The sequence below is a fragment of the Mastigoproctus giganteus genome, chromosome 3, assembly GCF_048544385.1.
Source record: "Mastigoproctus giganteus isolate SK-2022 chromosome 3, ASM4854438v1, whole genome shotgun sequence".
NCBI lineage: Eukaryota > Metazoa > Arthropoda > Arachnida > Uropygi > Thelyphonidae > Mastigoproctus > Mastigoproctus giganteus.
Window position 1 is genome coordinate 228,550,486 of NC_143577.1, and position 17,357 is coordinate 228,567,842.

The 17,357-nt window shown below is 35.6% G+C and overlaps 1 protein-coding gene across 6 annotated transcripts in view; it reads right to left on the reverse strand.

Moving 5' to 3' along the window:
* Positions 1-17,357, reverse strand: part of Rap1 (RAS oncogene family member Rap1) — a 138,350-nt gene that overhangs the window by 17,901 nt on the left and 103,092 nt on the right. For all 6 annotated transcript variants that reach the window (XM_090369676.1, XM_090369672.1, XM_090369673.1 and 3 more), the window contains one exon: positions 14,563-14,706. In XM_090369676.1, coding sequence (XP_090225802.1) covers positions 14,563-14,706 — 144 coding nt within the window. The remainder of the gene's footprint in view (positions 1-14,562; positions 14,707-17,357) is intronic.

Consider the following 17,357-nt stretch of genomic DNA (forward strand, 5'->3'; position numbering starts at 1 on the left):
TAATCGAGATTAAATGGTAAAAGTAACAGATTCATTAAAAATGGATTGTTGTAGCAATAACATTTGAGACCAGCTGAAATGGAATGTAAAATTTGTATAACAGTCTGCCAGAATATCTGGATTTCACCCCTCTCTGGTGGAGTTTTTTTCTACATCAGAAATACCTGAATAAAATCTGTCGTGTTACTAAGCACAAAAACTTTTTCCATAAGAAAAACAAATAGCCACATATCGCATTATATATTTTTTAAAACTGCATCTTTTAGGTAGCTAGGGAGGGTATTTTTTAAATGAAAACACCAAACACAAGAGGTATTAGAATGTATAGTACTTACTACCATGCATGATCTGAAGTTGAGAAGATCAAAGATGATACTTGACAGACTTGAATTTCTGTAGATTGTAATTTTCAGGAAACTTGTACAATGGAAGGTTGTTCCAGAAAACTGAAGTTGGACAGTAAATGGATGTTGACTGATAGCAGCATGTGTTCGGACTGCTTTGAAAGAGAGAGTGGGAATTATAGAAGACAGTTCAGAAGAACTGTGCCCACGAAAGGATCTCTAGAAAAGGCATTAATTAACCTAACTGCCCTCTATTGAATGGAATCTAGAAGCCTGAGAGGTGTTTTGGGGGCACAGCCCCAGAAGAAGATTGAATCCACCCTACTATGGAATATTATTATTCCATAGTAGGGTGGATTTGCAATTTTTACAGAATGAACAGCTGTTCAGAAGAAAAATGACACAGAGCAAAAGAGAAAACCCAGTTTTTTAGATGCAGAGGGAGCAATATTTCTGATGTGATTATGCCAAGAGAGATTAGGAGTCTGGGTAATCCATAATAGCAATATGTAATTTTGCCTAGAGATCAGAGTCATTGAAGATAAGCATAAGAATCTTTTTTGTGAGATATAAGACAGGACTGAGTTTTAGAATGATCAAAGTCAACTAAAATATCTTAGGCCCACTGGAGAATTACATTCAAATATCCATTAGCATTCAAGGAATTGCTAATGGATATTTGAGAAGTTGAAGCTGTTCGTGCAAGGCAATGTTTCTCAAACTGGAAGGTGGAATGCAAAGTGCTATCATCAGAAAAACTATGGCTAGGATTTCCAGTCGATGGAAGAAAGTCATTAATATACAAGAGGAAAAGAGTGGGAGAAAGAACTAAACCATGGGGAATACCAGAATTAGTGGAGAAGTTAGAAGACACAGAGCCATCTCCCATCACCTGCAGTGAGTAATTGGGGGAAAAAGCTGGATACACAATTACAAAAGACAGTCGAAAAACCGTACGATGGAAGCTTATTTAGAAGACTTTTATGTCAAACAATCAAGAACCTTTGAAATGCCAAGAGCAACTGCTTGAGTTTCATTGATCTTTTCTAAAGAATTTGTCCATTTTTGATGGGTAACATAAGCCAGAATAATACCAGTGGATTGAGAGTATCCATACTGGCAATCAGTGATCAGATGTAAGGGTAGAAGTGCAATGAGATAATAACTGGATGGGAAGGATTTTTCAAACTTTTAAGGAACTGTTTGGATATGAGCAAGTTTCCAATCAGAAGGAAAAATCTTCAAAATAAGTGGGATAAAAAAAAAGGTTACAGAACAGGAGTAAGATCAGAAGCATAGGTTTTGAGAACAAGTAGAGAAATTTCACCAGGACTTGGAGCTTTCTCAGCAGCAAGACTGTTCAAAATCCTTCTGACATCCTTTTGATGGAAGATCACAGGAGGCACTGATTGGAGTGTACTGGGAATGGTGGGAAGTGGTTTACCAAGATAGTCAATACACAAGTTGGAAATAAGTAGGATGCTAGCAGGTCAGCTTTATCTCTGGCTGAAGTGGCATCTGGTTTTGACAGAGGTAGGAATAGGGATGGGCAAGAGTTGCAGCCATTAGCTTTGGCAAGATCAGAATGCATGACTGCCATTTCAATAAGAAGCAAATTTTCTACTCTTAGCCTGTTTGAAATCTAGTTTTGACTGATTAATAACTGCTTTACTACTGTTGCAAGCTTTGGAGTAGGCAGAAAATGAACCTGGAGATTTGGATACAAGCCAATTGCAATATGCAACATTCTTATTTTGAATAGCCTTTGCACATTTATTGTAAAACTAAAGTTTAGATAAAGGACAAGATTTTAAGGTGGAGCGTGGAATAAAGGATTTCATCCCTACAAGAATAATTTCACTGACATGATCTGAGCAAACATTGAAATCATATTTGAAACAGTGATGTAATCAAAAATACAAAGAAAAGAAATCTTCACAGATCTAATTTTGCATTTTTGTAATGCCAAACAACCAGAATTTGAGAATGGCCACAAGAGAAAGGTATGCTGGAGAAGAGACCATCACCAAGTTGTGATCTGAGGTGCCTAGAGGACCACTAACCTCGATTGTGTACTTAGTTTAAAAAAGTACAAGACTGTAGGTTGTGTGGTTAGAATTGTCTAGTACTCTGGTTGGTAATTGAACAATTTGTGCAAGGTCATTAGTTGTTGCAAAAGCCATAGCATCTCGACCAGTTGGGTCTGTGTGACTACAAAATGGAAGCCAGCTGGAGTTGTGAACATTAAAATCACCAAGGAAAATTACCTCACTGTTAGGACAGTTGGACTGGAGAAAGTCAAGTTTCAAAGAGAGAAAGTCAGAGTTCCAAATGATTAGTGGAGTTAGGAGAATGATAGAGGTAACAGATAAATGACAAACGTGGTAGATTTTAAGTCAGAGATCAGAAAGGATATATGTATGTACAAATACCACCTTGAAGCAAAATGAATCATACAGTGAATAATTCAGACAATGGAGATGACAGTGGTTGAATCGACCAATAACTGGGAATCGGTTAGAAAAAGTATGTGGGGTTTGGTAGACTAAGTGGAAATTAGCATTAGTAGTGGCATATAAAGCAAGAAAGCAAGCTTATATAGAACAGACAAAAAAAAAAAAAAAAAAAAAAAAATCACTTTCCATTCACTCCAAATGTTTGTCTAGTTCTTCCTTGAATTTATTTAAGCAATAACTTCCACACAACAGATGGAAGTTTGTTCCAGCAATCAACCACTCGCTGGCTAAAGACAAATTTCCTCATCTATTCTGCAACTGTATTTCGTCAATTTGAACTTATGTTCCCTCACGTTTGTAATCTAAGCAAGAGGAAGAATCCCATCAGCACAGCTTGCTCAAATCATTCAAAGCCTCATGCACCTAAATCAGATCATCTCCTAGGTGCCTAGTCTCCAGATGCTCCAATTTGTAGAACTTAAACCTTTCTTAGTAAGAGCACACCTTTGTTCCCCTCACCAATATCGTTACCCTTCTCTGTACTCGTTCCAGCAGTTCAACATCCTTCCTAAACTGAGACCTCTAGACCTGTACATAGTACTGAAAGTGTGCCCTGACCGTTGCCTTTTACAAAGGAATAATCAACTCCTTGTCCCTACTAGAAAAATTGCTGTATATCATTGAGAAGATCCTATGACCTGCTCTGGCAGCCTGTCTGCACTGCTCAGAAAACTTATCTGACTACACAATTACCCCCAGGTCTTTTTGATGCCCCACGACCCTGAATGTAGTACCAGAAAATTTGTACGTTACTCTGGGGGTTACTGCTACCCGTATGCAGTACTTTGCATTTGTCAAAGTTCAACTTTAGTTGCCACCTCTCAGCCTATCTGCCCAACTTTTCAAGATCCTGTCGCAGCAGTGTCCCATTGTTACTGTTAATAACAACACTGACAACCTTTGCATCATCTGCAAACTTGGACATTAAGCCTGTTATACTTTCATCAACATCATTGATAAATACAAAAAACAATGGTCCCAACACCAAACCCTATAGGACTCTGTTAATAACATTAGTCCACGAAGAACAGTGTACATTAATTACCACTCTCCATCTTCTGTCACTAAACCCTCCCTTTATACCTAGCAGCAAGTTTCCCTTAATGCCACATTGCTCCAATTTGTACAGCAGCCTTTTATGTGCAACAGTATCAAAATCTTTCCTGAAATCCAAGTATATGATATCAAAATTATTTTTTGGATCCAGTTCCATTGTGATCACATCATAGTATCAAATCAAATTGGTCAGGAAAGATTCCCCCCTTAACAAGCCCATGCTGTGTCTGAACTATAACTGCAGTGTTCTCTAGATCAGTGGTCTCAAACTCAAATTGCATGCGGGTCGAATGCACGATCTGAAAGCAGCTGACAGGCCGGAATTTTTTTTTAACAAAATGAGTATGTATATATACATATTGCACCGTACTTACCCCTAATGTATGGATACCACCCCTTTATAACCTGGTGTTACGCATGTGTGGTGTGTTGCGTATAAGTTTGGAAATTCTCTTTCTCAACCTATTCTTTTATTTATTAAATTTTTCTTTGACACATACAGAAAAAAATACATGTTTGTACGTAAATAATTATTAGTATTAGTAATGGCCGCATGGTGCTAGAAAGCCTATGGCTTATGCTGCACCAGCCAAAAAAAAAAAAAAAAAAAAAAAAAAAATCCAAACAAAACAATGATAAAAACAAAAAATAAATAAAATAAATAACTAAATAATAAATTAATAAATAAAAAAAATAAAAAATAAATAAAAAGGAAATTAAACCTATCATCCGATGCACTTCCCTTACCCGAAAGTACTATCCAGATGACCTTTGAATTTCCCCAAACTGTCAGCCTCTACCACCCATGAAGGCAACCCTATTCCAGTAATTTATAACTCGCTGGCTAAAATAAAACTTCCTGCAGTCCAATCTAAACATTTCCCCCCGTAACTTGAATTTATGTCCCCTAGTTCTAGCATCATTTATAATCTTGAAAATTTTATCCTCATTCATTTTACTGATGCCTCTCAGAGCCTTAAACACCTCAATCAAATCTCCTCTAAGGTCTCTAGTTTCCAAACTCTGCAACCCACATATTCGAAGTCTTTCTTCATGAGGACGCCCTTTTGCCGAACTCACCAGGCGAGTTACCCTTCTTTGCACCCTTTCAAGAAGCTCGATGTCTTTCTTTAGGTGCGGTCTCCATACTTGAACACAGTATTCCAAGTGTGGTCTAACATAAGCCTTATAAAATGGGATTATCACGTCCCTATCTCTACTTGCAAAAGTTCTATAGATCATCGATAGGACACCATGGGCCTTCCTTGCAACCTGTTTACAATGCTCAGAGAATTTCATGTCTGACCGTATCGTAACACCCAAGTCCCTTTCCTCCAGTACTGGGTTTAGTTGAACTCCACCAAGTGAATAAGTTTTTTTGGGATTACTGTTTCCCAGGTGTAATACCTTACACTTTGTTGGATTAAAGCACAGCTGCCATATTTCTGACCATTCCTGAAGTCTATCTAGGTCTCTCTGAAGAAGCTCAGCTTGACAGTGATCATTAACTACTCTACCAATTTTAACATCATCTGCAAATTTAGACATCACACCCTCTATCCCTTCATCGATGTCGTTTATGAAAATTAAAAACAACAGTGGTCCTAATACTGATCCTTGGGGAACCCCACTTATTACATCAACCCAATCTGAGGAATAGCCATTTATCACAACCCTCTGCCTCCTGCCCTGAAGCCATCCTTCTATCCATCTAAGGATTTTCCCAGTGATTCCAACCTGTTCCAGCTTATAAAGCAACCGCTCATGTGGGACTGAGTCAAAAGCTTTGCTGAAATCTAAATAAACAATGTCGAAATTATTCCCTAAATCCAGCTCATGAGTGACCCTTTCGAAATAGCGAACCAGATTTGTTAAACATGATTTTCCCTTTACAAAACCATGCTGAGTATCCTTGAGAATTTCAATTCGATCCAAATGATCCTGAATTCCACCCTTGATCACTGCCTCCATGATTTTCCCTACTACTGAAGTCAGACTGACAGGTCGATAATTTCCAACTTCACTTTTAGAGCCACCCTTATGTATGGGAGATACATTTGCACTTTTCCAATCCAAGGGAATCTCCCCAGAGTCTAGTGATGCTCGCATAATTAGCCTCAATGGTTCAATACACTCGCTTGCCGCCTCTCTTAAGATTATAGGGTATATTCCATCAACTCCAGGAGCCTTACTGGTCTGTAGGCTCGAAAGTTTTTTCATTAAATAATCTTGCGAAATTTCAATATCATTAATTACATATTTTTCAACTTCGCTCCCACAATTTCCCATTGCCACAAAAGGCTTTTCATTTGTAAATATCGATGCAAAATAACTGTTAAGTTCATCTGCAATGGCAGCTGGTGTATTTATTACTATCCCCTTTCCCTTACGTAAAGGTCCGACCTGGTTTGTCCTGCTCTTCTTGGCATTTATATATGTGAAGAATTCTTTATCCCCCCCTCTTTGCTCTGTTTGCTAGTGATTTCTCATAAACTGCCTTTGCCTGTCGAACCTTTTCTGTGGCTCTATTACACATCACCTTGTAGCTGTTATAGGCTTCAGTACTTTTTATTGCTCTGTAACCTTTCCATGCCACCTTTTCTGCTCAAGTAATGCGGCAACTTCACTATTCATCCAACTTGGAACCCTTCTCGTGGAGTATTTTTTTAATGTAATATACGCATTCAAGGCATCTGTGATTAATGTTTTAAAAGTGTACCACAGTTCAATTGTATTCATTCTCTGCACGATATTTACCCAGTTAATAGAGGCCATGTAGTACCTTAAGGCATTGTAATTTCCTTTTCTGAAATTAAAACCCATTCCTTTGCCTTTTACTTCTGCTACCTCTCTCGTCATCATCCACCGTAGAACTCCGTGATCACTTCCTGCTACTGGTTCCTCTACTGTCAGCCCTGTTATGTCATCTGATTCATGTGTGATGATGAGGTCTAGGATATTCTTTTCTCTAGTACTTTCCCTGACATGTTGATACAAATAACAGTGATCTAGTTGATTTAAAAATTTTGTTCCCCATGTCGAGTTTCCTTCCCATTTACTCCAATCAATTAGAGGCAAATTGAAATCACCCATAATAAGGCATTGACGCTTTACTTGCCCATTCCATTTGCATGTAGAGGCTTTTGTCATAATCTTCACAATCACCTGGTCTGTAGATTACTCCTACTCGCATTATACCTTTGTTTCAAACTATCTCACACCATACAGACTCTATACTAGCATGTGAAATGTCTGAATTCGGGAAAACTATCGTCGCACTCAGGCTGCTTCTGATAAGAAGCATTACCCCACCACCCCTTCTATCTAACCTATCCTTCCTAAATACATTATACAAGCCATACTGAAACTCATCATCCCCAATTTCCGGGTAGCACCACGTCTCTGTAAGCCCTATTATGTCCGCGTTACTTGTTTTAACCAGCAGTTCGAATTCGCTCATTTTATTGACGACACTTCTAACGTTACTGTATAAACAATTAAGATTTACTGTTCTTCTATATTTAACAACCCTAACACAACCCTTGAAGTTTTTTAGGTTCTCTTCCCTGATATTAGCTACCCGCTCACATGAAACGTCTTTGCCCCCAGAACATCTAGATAATACCTCCAGTTGGGGTAACAGATAAGAACTTTATAAACTTCTTTATTTCTTACAACTTGACGGCGTTTCGATTCTGATAAAGTTTGTAGCCTTGGAGAAAAATTACTAGAAACTATTTTCATCACGGATTGTAGATGCTCATCGGTCAATCGGGTTATTTTCTTAGACTTATTAATTTTCAACTGCAAAAAAACTGTTCACATATAAATGTACTCCCAAACAAAGCGATTATTCTTATTGCAAAAATTCGTAACTGAGGGTATTTATCTTTTGACAAGTACAAATAAAAGTTAATCAAATCTGTATCTTCAAATCTTTGAATAAGATTTATATCACACTGTAAATTAATTAGCTCCATTTGTAGATTTTCTGGTGCGTTATTCACATTCGTTTTTAATGGCAATGAAAATAATGTAAAATCGGACTCCAAATCATTAAAATCTTTCTTCAAATTCTTGTCGTAATAATGCTATTTTTCTTGCATATTCTTGAGATTTTTCATTTGAAATAATAGGTCAGGATTTAAGAGGTAGGAAATGTACAAAATTTTTTGATTCCAGTTGTTTCCCATAATTGCAATTTAACTTTAAAAGCTTTAATACAAGCATACATGTCAGTGATAAGTTTATTCTTTCCTTGCAGCTCTTTATTGAGAATATTTAAATGGCCAGTTAAGTCAACAAGAAATGCTAAATCTGTTATCCATGTATCATTATTTAGTTCGTCGATGGTTTTATTTTTTTGTGTCATGAAAATTTTGATTTCATTTATTATATCAAAAAACCGTTTTAATAAAGCACCTTGACTTAACCACCTCACCTAGTTATAATAAATCATTTCTCCGTACTCACTTTCAATTTCTTCAAGCAATGCAACAAATTCTTGATGATTCAGAGCTTGTCCACGGATAAAGTTTACTGTTTTAGTTACAGTTTCCATAACATTATCCATCTGCAAACATTTGGCACAAAGTGCTTCTTGATGAATAATGCAATGTATAGTGCAAAAATTATTCTGAAATTTTTCTTCTTTCACTATATTTCTTAATTTTACCGCTACTCCATTTTTTTTTTTTTTTTTACCAGCCATAGCAGCTGCACCATCACTTGCAAATCAACCATTTTATCCCAACTTAATTTATATTTATCTATTACAGTTATTTCAGAAAAAAATATCCTGTGCATCAGTTTTTCTTTCATAGAAATTACAGTAAACCCCCGCTATTCGCAGTATCTATATTCGCGATCGCCGATTTAATATAAAATGAAACCTAAAAAAATGTGAATTTTAAAACGCCGTGAATATTTTCCGCCATAAAAAACATGGGCGTGGCTAAAATTATCTTTCCCGGTCAAAACATCACTCAGTTGTGAAAAAATCGCGAGCGTGGATGTTTCTCGCTAATCCTTGTTCAGTATGTGTTATGCGTTTGTCATGGAAGGTTTCGTCGTTTGCTTTTAATTTATATGTTTATAAATTGAATAAATTTATAAATTGATATGCTTACAAAAATGATAAATCTACCGTTTTGCAGTGTAAAACAGACTTTTTCGAGTGTGTTAACGGAGGAAAGTGACTTTATTGTGGACAAATTCTTTCTAACCCCTACAAAAATATGGCTACGAATAAAAAGAGAAATGTGAAAATATGAAAGAAGGTGATGACATTAGCGAATAAAATTGAGTTATTAGACAATTTCTAATGGTGAAAGCGTCTCCTCAGTGGCAAAACATTATAAAATCAATACATTATAAAATCAATGAGTCAACAGTACGATCAATCAAGAAATCGGAAGAAAAAAATTTGCCGTAGTGTCCGTGAAAACGCGCTAATTGCTTCAAAAATTTGCTCTGTAACTCGTGATGTTAAATTAGAAAAATGGAAAAGCTTTAAATCTGTGGATAGAAGACCGAACTCAAAATAAAATTCCGTTAAGTTCACTCATCATTCGCAAAAAGGCAAAACTCCTTTATCAACACTTTAGCGAAACTGGTGATAGCACTGGTGGGATGTTTTTTTTTGCTAGCAAGCAAAGGCGCTGGTTTGAAAAATTTGTTTGAAATTTCTAATAAATATTACATTTAATATTAGATTGTTTCTTATTTTCATTTCGATGCCATATGCTTGCATTTCACCATGTACTGTCTATGTACATAGTCATATATTAAGAAGGTACATATAATACATACATAGACAATTTTAGACTAGTTTTTCTTATATATTTCATACTTTGGAACGGAACCCCTTTATTACTATGGGAGCCATTACTCAGTATTCGCGTTTTCGGTATTCGCAGCATTTCTCAGGAACGTAACCTCCGCGAATAGCGGGGGTTTACTGTATTTCCAATAATTCCTCAATTACTTCAAATTCATCAGTAACACCTTGTACGAAAACGGCAAGTTGTGCTATATCTGTGATGTCAGTACTCTCAATCAACTGCTTTTGAGAATGCTGCAAAATCTATATTTTTTTTTTTTTTTTTTTAACTGACATCACAAATCACTAGCGATTTCGTTAATGTTCCGCTACTGTGTTGGCTGACAAACTAATATTTTTAAATAATTGTTGTTTGTCAGGACAAAGTTCAGCAGACTTAATCAAACAATCTTTAAGGAATTTGCCATCAGTAAATGGTTTTGTAATGATGTGCACGAGAGCAAAACTTGCATGAACTGTTGCTTCACTGGATTTATTTGCTTCAGTAAAAAAATTGTCGTTATAAACCAGATTTCAGAAACCTGTAACTTTTCTTTATGATTTGTTTCATAATGGCAATGTAATTTACATTTTGGAACTGATAATCCCTTATTACAAATAAAACATACAATTTTATTGCGCACAACACTATATATATATATTTATCAGAAAAAAAGTACATAATTTCCCATTTATTTTGAAAAACACGTCCTTTGTTAAAGGCTTGCAGTTTAATCTCTTAATTAAAATCACTATTATAATTTTATTTACAAGTTTAATTTAACAAGATGAATTTTCATATGAAAGCAACACTCAAAAGTTATGCACAATTCTAAATGATAGGTACTGATATAAATTTAGAATCTACATTATATCAATACCTATCGTTTAATCTACATTGTAGATCTAACAACAAGCACAAATAAACAGGTTTTATAAGCCGTAAGTTAGTTTGTCTCCATCTATATAGCAATATGAACTGCACAGCTGTGCATCCAGGTAACCAACTAGTGACTGACTCAAGGAAAATATATATCAGAAGTACCAACTCAATAGAAAAAAAATCGGAAACACCAGAATACTGAAGTGCCACCAACTGTCAGCTGGCGAACTAAATTTACTGATTGTACCAACGTGGGAAGTTCTCCCACCTTACCCCAGTCAAGTGGCCTGGCATACAAGCATACAGTGACAAAGCCCCAACCTATTCATTCTATCTCTTTTTCCTTCAATAGCAGTCGTGCACATAAGCTCAGTCCATATTTCTATGTCTCTAAAACTATAAGCACCGTATTTACAACAAATACATAATTGAAATGTATTTGTGGGCCGTGTAAAATTGCTTCGGGGACCATATGCGATCCGCCAGTTTGAGACCACTGCTCTAGATGATCCTATATTGCTTCTTCAACTAGTGACTCAGTTACTTTGCCCGGAACAGAAGTTAAACTAACATGTCTGTAAATATCCGTGTCACCCTTTGATCTCCCATTGTGAATTGGGGATACATTTGTACTTATCTAGTCCAGTGGACCTCCCCTGAATCCAAGGATGCTCTCATAATTGTGGCTAAGGGTTTGATTACTTCCTTTGCTGCCTCCCTTAGTATAACTGGATAGATCCTTCTACCTCAGGTGCCTTTATGTTTAATTTCAGCAATTTCTCCTCAATGATTTATTGCAATTGTCTTTACCTGCTTAATCTCCTTTGTGACCTGATTACAGACTAGCTTATATCTAACATAGGCTTATATGTTACCCGATAATTTTTATGCATTGCATTCATTTTTCTTCTCTGCCACGAGTTTCATTGGTTCATCTGACATCCATTTAAGCCTAAACCTTGAACAATATTTCTTAGTTGGTATGAAAAACCTAATAGCTTTCAAGATTAATTCCTTGAATGCTTCATTTAGAATCTACTGTTGGTAACATCATCAGTTGATCCCACTGTATAGAATTTACTATCATTTTTTCCTATCAGTATTCTCGAGTTTGGAAAGAAATCTACTCACTTTCGACTGATTACAAGACTATGAGCAATATGACGGGAAGAACATCCTTCCTCACGTAATGCAACAATAGCACTCTTTCTTCGTGGCATCAACTGCATGTAACTCGCCATCCTGACAAGCAAGGAATGACTGCAACTCTTGCAGAGTGTGCTTATATCGCTAAAAGTAACAGCTGATGCAATATTACATCATCACCTAAGCATGTCAAGCGTATCTGATGCAATCTGTAAGAAATATTGCCACATACTTACGTTATTTGGACGACAATTAATTTTAAGGGGCGATGCACTTTCTTTGAACACCAGTGTAAATATAGTATTCCAAATGCTGTCTAATCATCATTGTCAGGGAACAGCATTTCTATACCACTTTTAATCCTCCCACCAAACTCTAGTTGCTCTGCAAGTTACTCCCAATTTTTGCCTTCCAAGTGTAAGCTCATAGATAGGATACATGCTTTCTTGGTCCCTGTGTTTGCAATACATGGTTTTGATCATGACCTCTTAAATTTATATCATATCCTTATGCAGCACCTGTATTGCCTTCCACCCCAGCAGAAGTCAGCTGTTCTGGTTTCTGTTTCCCAGGTGTAAGATCGTGCATTTAATAGCATTTAAAAACTTATACTTTAGAATCCTGTTTTTAAACCATATCACCAAAAATCCAAACCATTTCAGAGCACTACAGCCTGGTTCTAATTTTTAGCCATTATCTTTATCCCAATTTAAGTCAGCAACAACTTTGTTAGCTTCACCTGTACTCTTTTGTCAATATCCTTAAGGAAGATCAGAAGGGAGGGGGAGGCAGCACTGATTACTGGAGATCAGTAATCAGTGATTTGGGGGGGGGGGGAAATCAGTGCTACACTGGTCCACTCAGAAATGTCCATTTATAGCTATCCTCTGTTCGTCAGCATATTAATTTCAGCACAAAATGCTTGGCAAGGTGATCAAAATCCTTACTGAATTATTTACCCCAATTAACTTTTAAATTCATAGCTCATTAAATACGTGACCCTACCCTTCAGATGCAGACTAGACTGACCTTTATCTTATTTATTAAAAATAAGGGCAACTAGCCTCTCCACAGATTAACATTAGCAAATGATGCAAGGAAGCAAGCACTATCCCAAAACCTATATCTCACCTCATCTTTCCACCCCCTCTAATAATTAGTTGAATTCTTTATTAAACTTATTGAAATTACCCACTTCCACAACAGTTTCGATGCTCACTCTCTGGTTGAAAACCAATTTTTGCAGCACCTGTCCTACAGCAATCAGATTTAACACAGTCTTATTTCTGGTTGAATATATGACAGGACTATTTAAGTGAGAAATTATTTTTAAATGGGCCGATTCCTTTTGCAATGATCTAAGTACCATTCCAGATTTAACATGCAAAAGAAACAGAGCAGCCTTTCTAGAAATGCAACCACAATTTGCAAAGCATAGTTCAAAAGAACAAGCCCACCCTTTTTAATGAGTATTGAAATTATCTATTTTCCATATTATGATATTCAAAACATTTGTTTCCTATAGCTCAGTTTATATTTTATTATTCTCTTAAGATATCTTAATCATCTTCATGTTTTATATAGTATTAATTTAAAATTTCAGTAGAATTAAAATTAGAAAATAAATAAAATGGAATATTTTTATTGATCTAATATTTCCTTATTTTTAGGTTTAGCAAAAAAAAAAAAATTTCAATCAGGAGCACGGTAGTAGTGAAAAGTTTGAGAAACATACTTGATCATATTACACCAATAGCTTAAACAAAACGCAGAATATGAAAGATACAAAATCGGTCTAGCATTAAGGCAAAAAATAATTGAATAAAAGCACTCATCTGTTCTTGCAGAAAGACCACACGATGCAATATCATGACTTGCTTACACTAGCTCTGATTAGAGCTTAATCAGGAATGAAGATAATATGCCAGAAGTTATGAAAGACGAGAAAAAGCAACTTGCTCAACAACAACAACAACAACAAAAAAAAAAAAAACCATACATTATTCCACTTGATATAACCAAGTTGACTAATAATGCACGGGTGCTGTCTAAAACAAGACATTATATTAAAAAGGTTAACGACAATATCTGCTTTCAGTGGCAAACTGACACAGTGGAAGGGGGAAAAAAATTTAGGTATATGAGAAGTGATCTTGTGGTTATCCTTGTGATACAAATCAAACGTTTGAAAGCATTACTAATTAGTACATTCTATAAAGCTAATTTGCCTTTTTTTTTTTATTAAAGAAAAAAGGCTGAAACAAGAATAGTCAGTAACTGCCTTGGTTCTGGTATATATGAAACATTTTCAGTTTTAAACAACCACATATGTAATTCAGCCATTTATTACTTGGAGGGGGGGGGGTGGAGTATGTGATTGTTCATTATTACGTTAATGAATCGATAGATGCTACACTATCTCACATGGTAGATTAAATAATTTATTATTAAAATGATAATTTACAAGAGTGAACCTCCTCAAAGCTAAACACTTAAGCAATTTATAGCTACATTTTGGGAATTCACTGTTTCCCACCTTCAAGGCATACAGGGGTTAGAACATTGAGGAGTTCACCATAGGCCTGAAAACAGGAAAAAGTGAGTTCCCAAAATATAGCCATAAACTGTTTAAGTGTTTGGCATTGGGGTGGTTCAATCCTTTATATTGAATCATTTAAATAATAAATTACTTAATCTACCATGTGAGATAATAGTGTAGTACCTATCAATTCATTAACATAATAATCAATCATTCATGTTCCAGAAATATATGATAAAAAAAATATTAAAACATACCTCATTGACATTGATCTTTGCTTTGGCTGATGATTCCAAGAATGCACAATTATTAAACAGTCTAGCCAAATTTGCTCCCTGATCTTTACCTACTACTCGTTCATCTTCAAGATCACATTTATTTCCAACCAATATCATTGGAACCTAAAAAGGTAAACACTAACTGTAATAGATATTTTTAGCATAAAAACAATATTCTAATATGTAAATCAAAGAATCAAGCAAAATGACCTCCATCCCACAGGTATACAAAATTAAGTAAATTCTGTGAAAGAAAATTTTGAAATAACAGAATTTATATATAAAAAGGCAAAAGCCAGAATATTTAAAAAAACCCGAAGGATAAATTTAGATGATGCTGAAGGGACTAGCTAAATTCAGAGAGAGAGAGAGAGAGAGAGAGAGAGAGAGATCACAAATTAAGTGGTAAAGCAAATAAAAAAATATTATATAAAAATAATTCGGAAAAATAAGTAATGCTCAATGTGGCTAATGAACTGAAATAAATAAATCAGCTACAGCAATTCAAGGCTACAAACAATGAAGTAAGCTGCGATCTAAATAGCGAAATATCAAAATAATTCAACAGAGGAATGTCAGTCAGCCATAAATCTAACCTCTTCAGAAAGCTGCTAGATCAGATCATCGGCAACCTTTTTTGGCTGCGAGTCAAAATCAACCAAAATGTGACTATTAAGAAGACGGTTCGGGTCAATGGGTATTTTCATTTTAAGACAGTCCGTTAGTGAATAATAAGATATTTTATCGAAAAAACTATTACAATATGCTTTTAAACTAAACAAAAAAAAACAAAATTATAATTCTAATTATTATAAAAACAAATAATTGTCAAGTTTTAGTTCATTAATAATTTATGAACTTTATTTATAAGCATTTTCTTCGTTATCAATGGCTCCCCTGATGCTGAATTTGTGACGTCAATTTAGACAAGTCTGATTCATACTTAGTCACCTTAAGACAAACAAAAGAGTCTGAATTTTCGGTAGTTAATCTGCTCCTGTTCTTACTTAAAATAAATTTCATGTGTGAAAATATTTGCTCACATTTATAAGTAGAACCGAACGCGGACAAAATGGCAAAGACAATTTTTTTCAAAGATGAAAACTTCATAGGAAGCGATGCCCAACATGATGATATCATGAGAAGAACCCTGGTCTAATCAAGAAGCATGTGCTACACACTGCTGCTCCTGCCCACAGAGGTGCCCAACAAGACAGTAGTTTATGCTTCAATTTATTCGTACAAAGAAATGAAAACATAGCCCTTAAAATCAATATAATAATAAAGAAATTATTTATGTCATGCAAATGTTAAAGAACATTTATTCTTCATCATTATCACTAAATGCACACTTGATAGTTTATCACTCATTGCTGGCTCTGCACTCTGTTGGAAGAACAAGGAGTCGTCGTCTTCAGAAATGCTTCAAGAGTCATTTGTTTCCAAGACAAAGTCTTCTCTTTTCAATATAAATTGTATGATAGAATGCATAAGCATTTTTTAAATCCGTAGCAACTTTTCTGGTATGCTTGAAATTTGAACCTTGGGACTCAAAAATCTCAACTGCTTTTTCTATGTGTTGAAAAGCTTCGTCAAGCCCCTTGGAGAGTGCAGGAAAGAACAGGAATTTCAGTTATTAAATCTTTTTCCTCGGCTTCTTCACAGTTTGCCATTTCAAGGTCTTCATTTGTGAGTTCTTCATTGTGAGCTTGAAGCAGACTAGTGTCATTTGGAGAAACCTCAAGCTGCAATTAGTTATCAATATTAAAGCTTCTGTTTCATTTTGTACGATTTCTGCTGTAGTAGTGTATTGCATACAACACAGAATACGGTAGTACTGTATTGTATAGCTACACACACGGTTTGAAATGCCATATTTATGAATTATTTATTAGCATTTTAATGTTCATATTTTCAATTTTGTTGATACTTGGAAAAAAATAACTAGTAAAGCGGGAACTGCCTGTACTTACAATAGTATTTAACTTTCCCAGCACAAACCAGAAACTAAAAGACAGTCAATGTAATGGAAGACAAAACAGTCCTCTAGACAAAAGGAGAGGAAAAAATAAAAAAAACAAGGACAAATTCAACAATGAAAACCATGCAGTTTGTTTCACAATATTAAAGGAATTATGGCTGAATACGTCCCACTAAATCAGACTGTCAATCAAACAGCCTACATTGAAGTTCTGACAAGGTTGCGTGAAAAAATTAAGGAACAGACCTATATTGTAGGAGGATGGTTGGATGTCGTATCAAGGCAATGCTCTAACACCCAACAGGCTCTGTTCACCACTTTCTGGCCAGAAAAATTCCTGTGTGTGAGCATGCACCCTACTCACCAGACCTAGCCCCTTTGACTTTTCTCTTCCCTAAACTCAGAGGTTCTCAAAGTGTGCCCCCTCCCATTAGGGGGACACACACACACGGTTTTCTGGGGGCACTTTTTTTAATGAAGCACTGTAATGAAATATGGACAAATCGTCTCACTAATCTGGGGCGCGTTTATTTATTTATATTATATGTATTAAGTACATATTAATTCATAAAAGTATGTATATTCATAGCTAAATTATGTCAATTCTGTTTATTTGCACTTGTTCTGGAACTTGGGTGTGTGTGAAATTTATGAAAGGTTTTAAGGGGGGAGCAAGGTATAAAGTTTGGGAACCTCTGCCTAAACTGAAAATGTGTACTTAAGAGAACCCATTTTCAGTCCACAGAAGACATTCAGAAAAAAATGACAGAAGAGTTAAAAGGGCTTAGAGAAG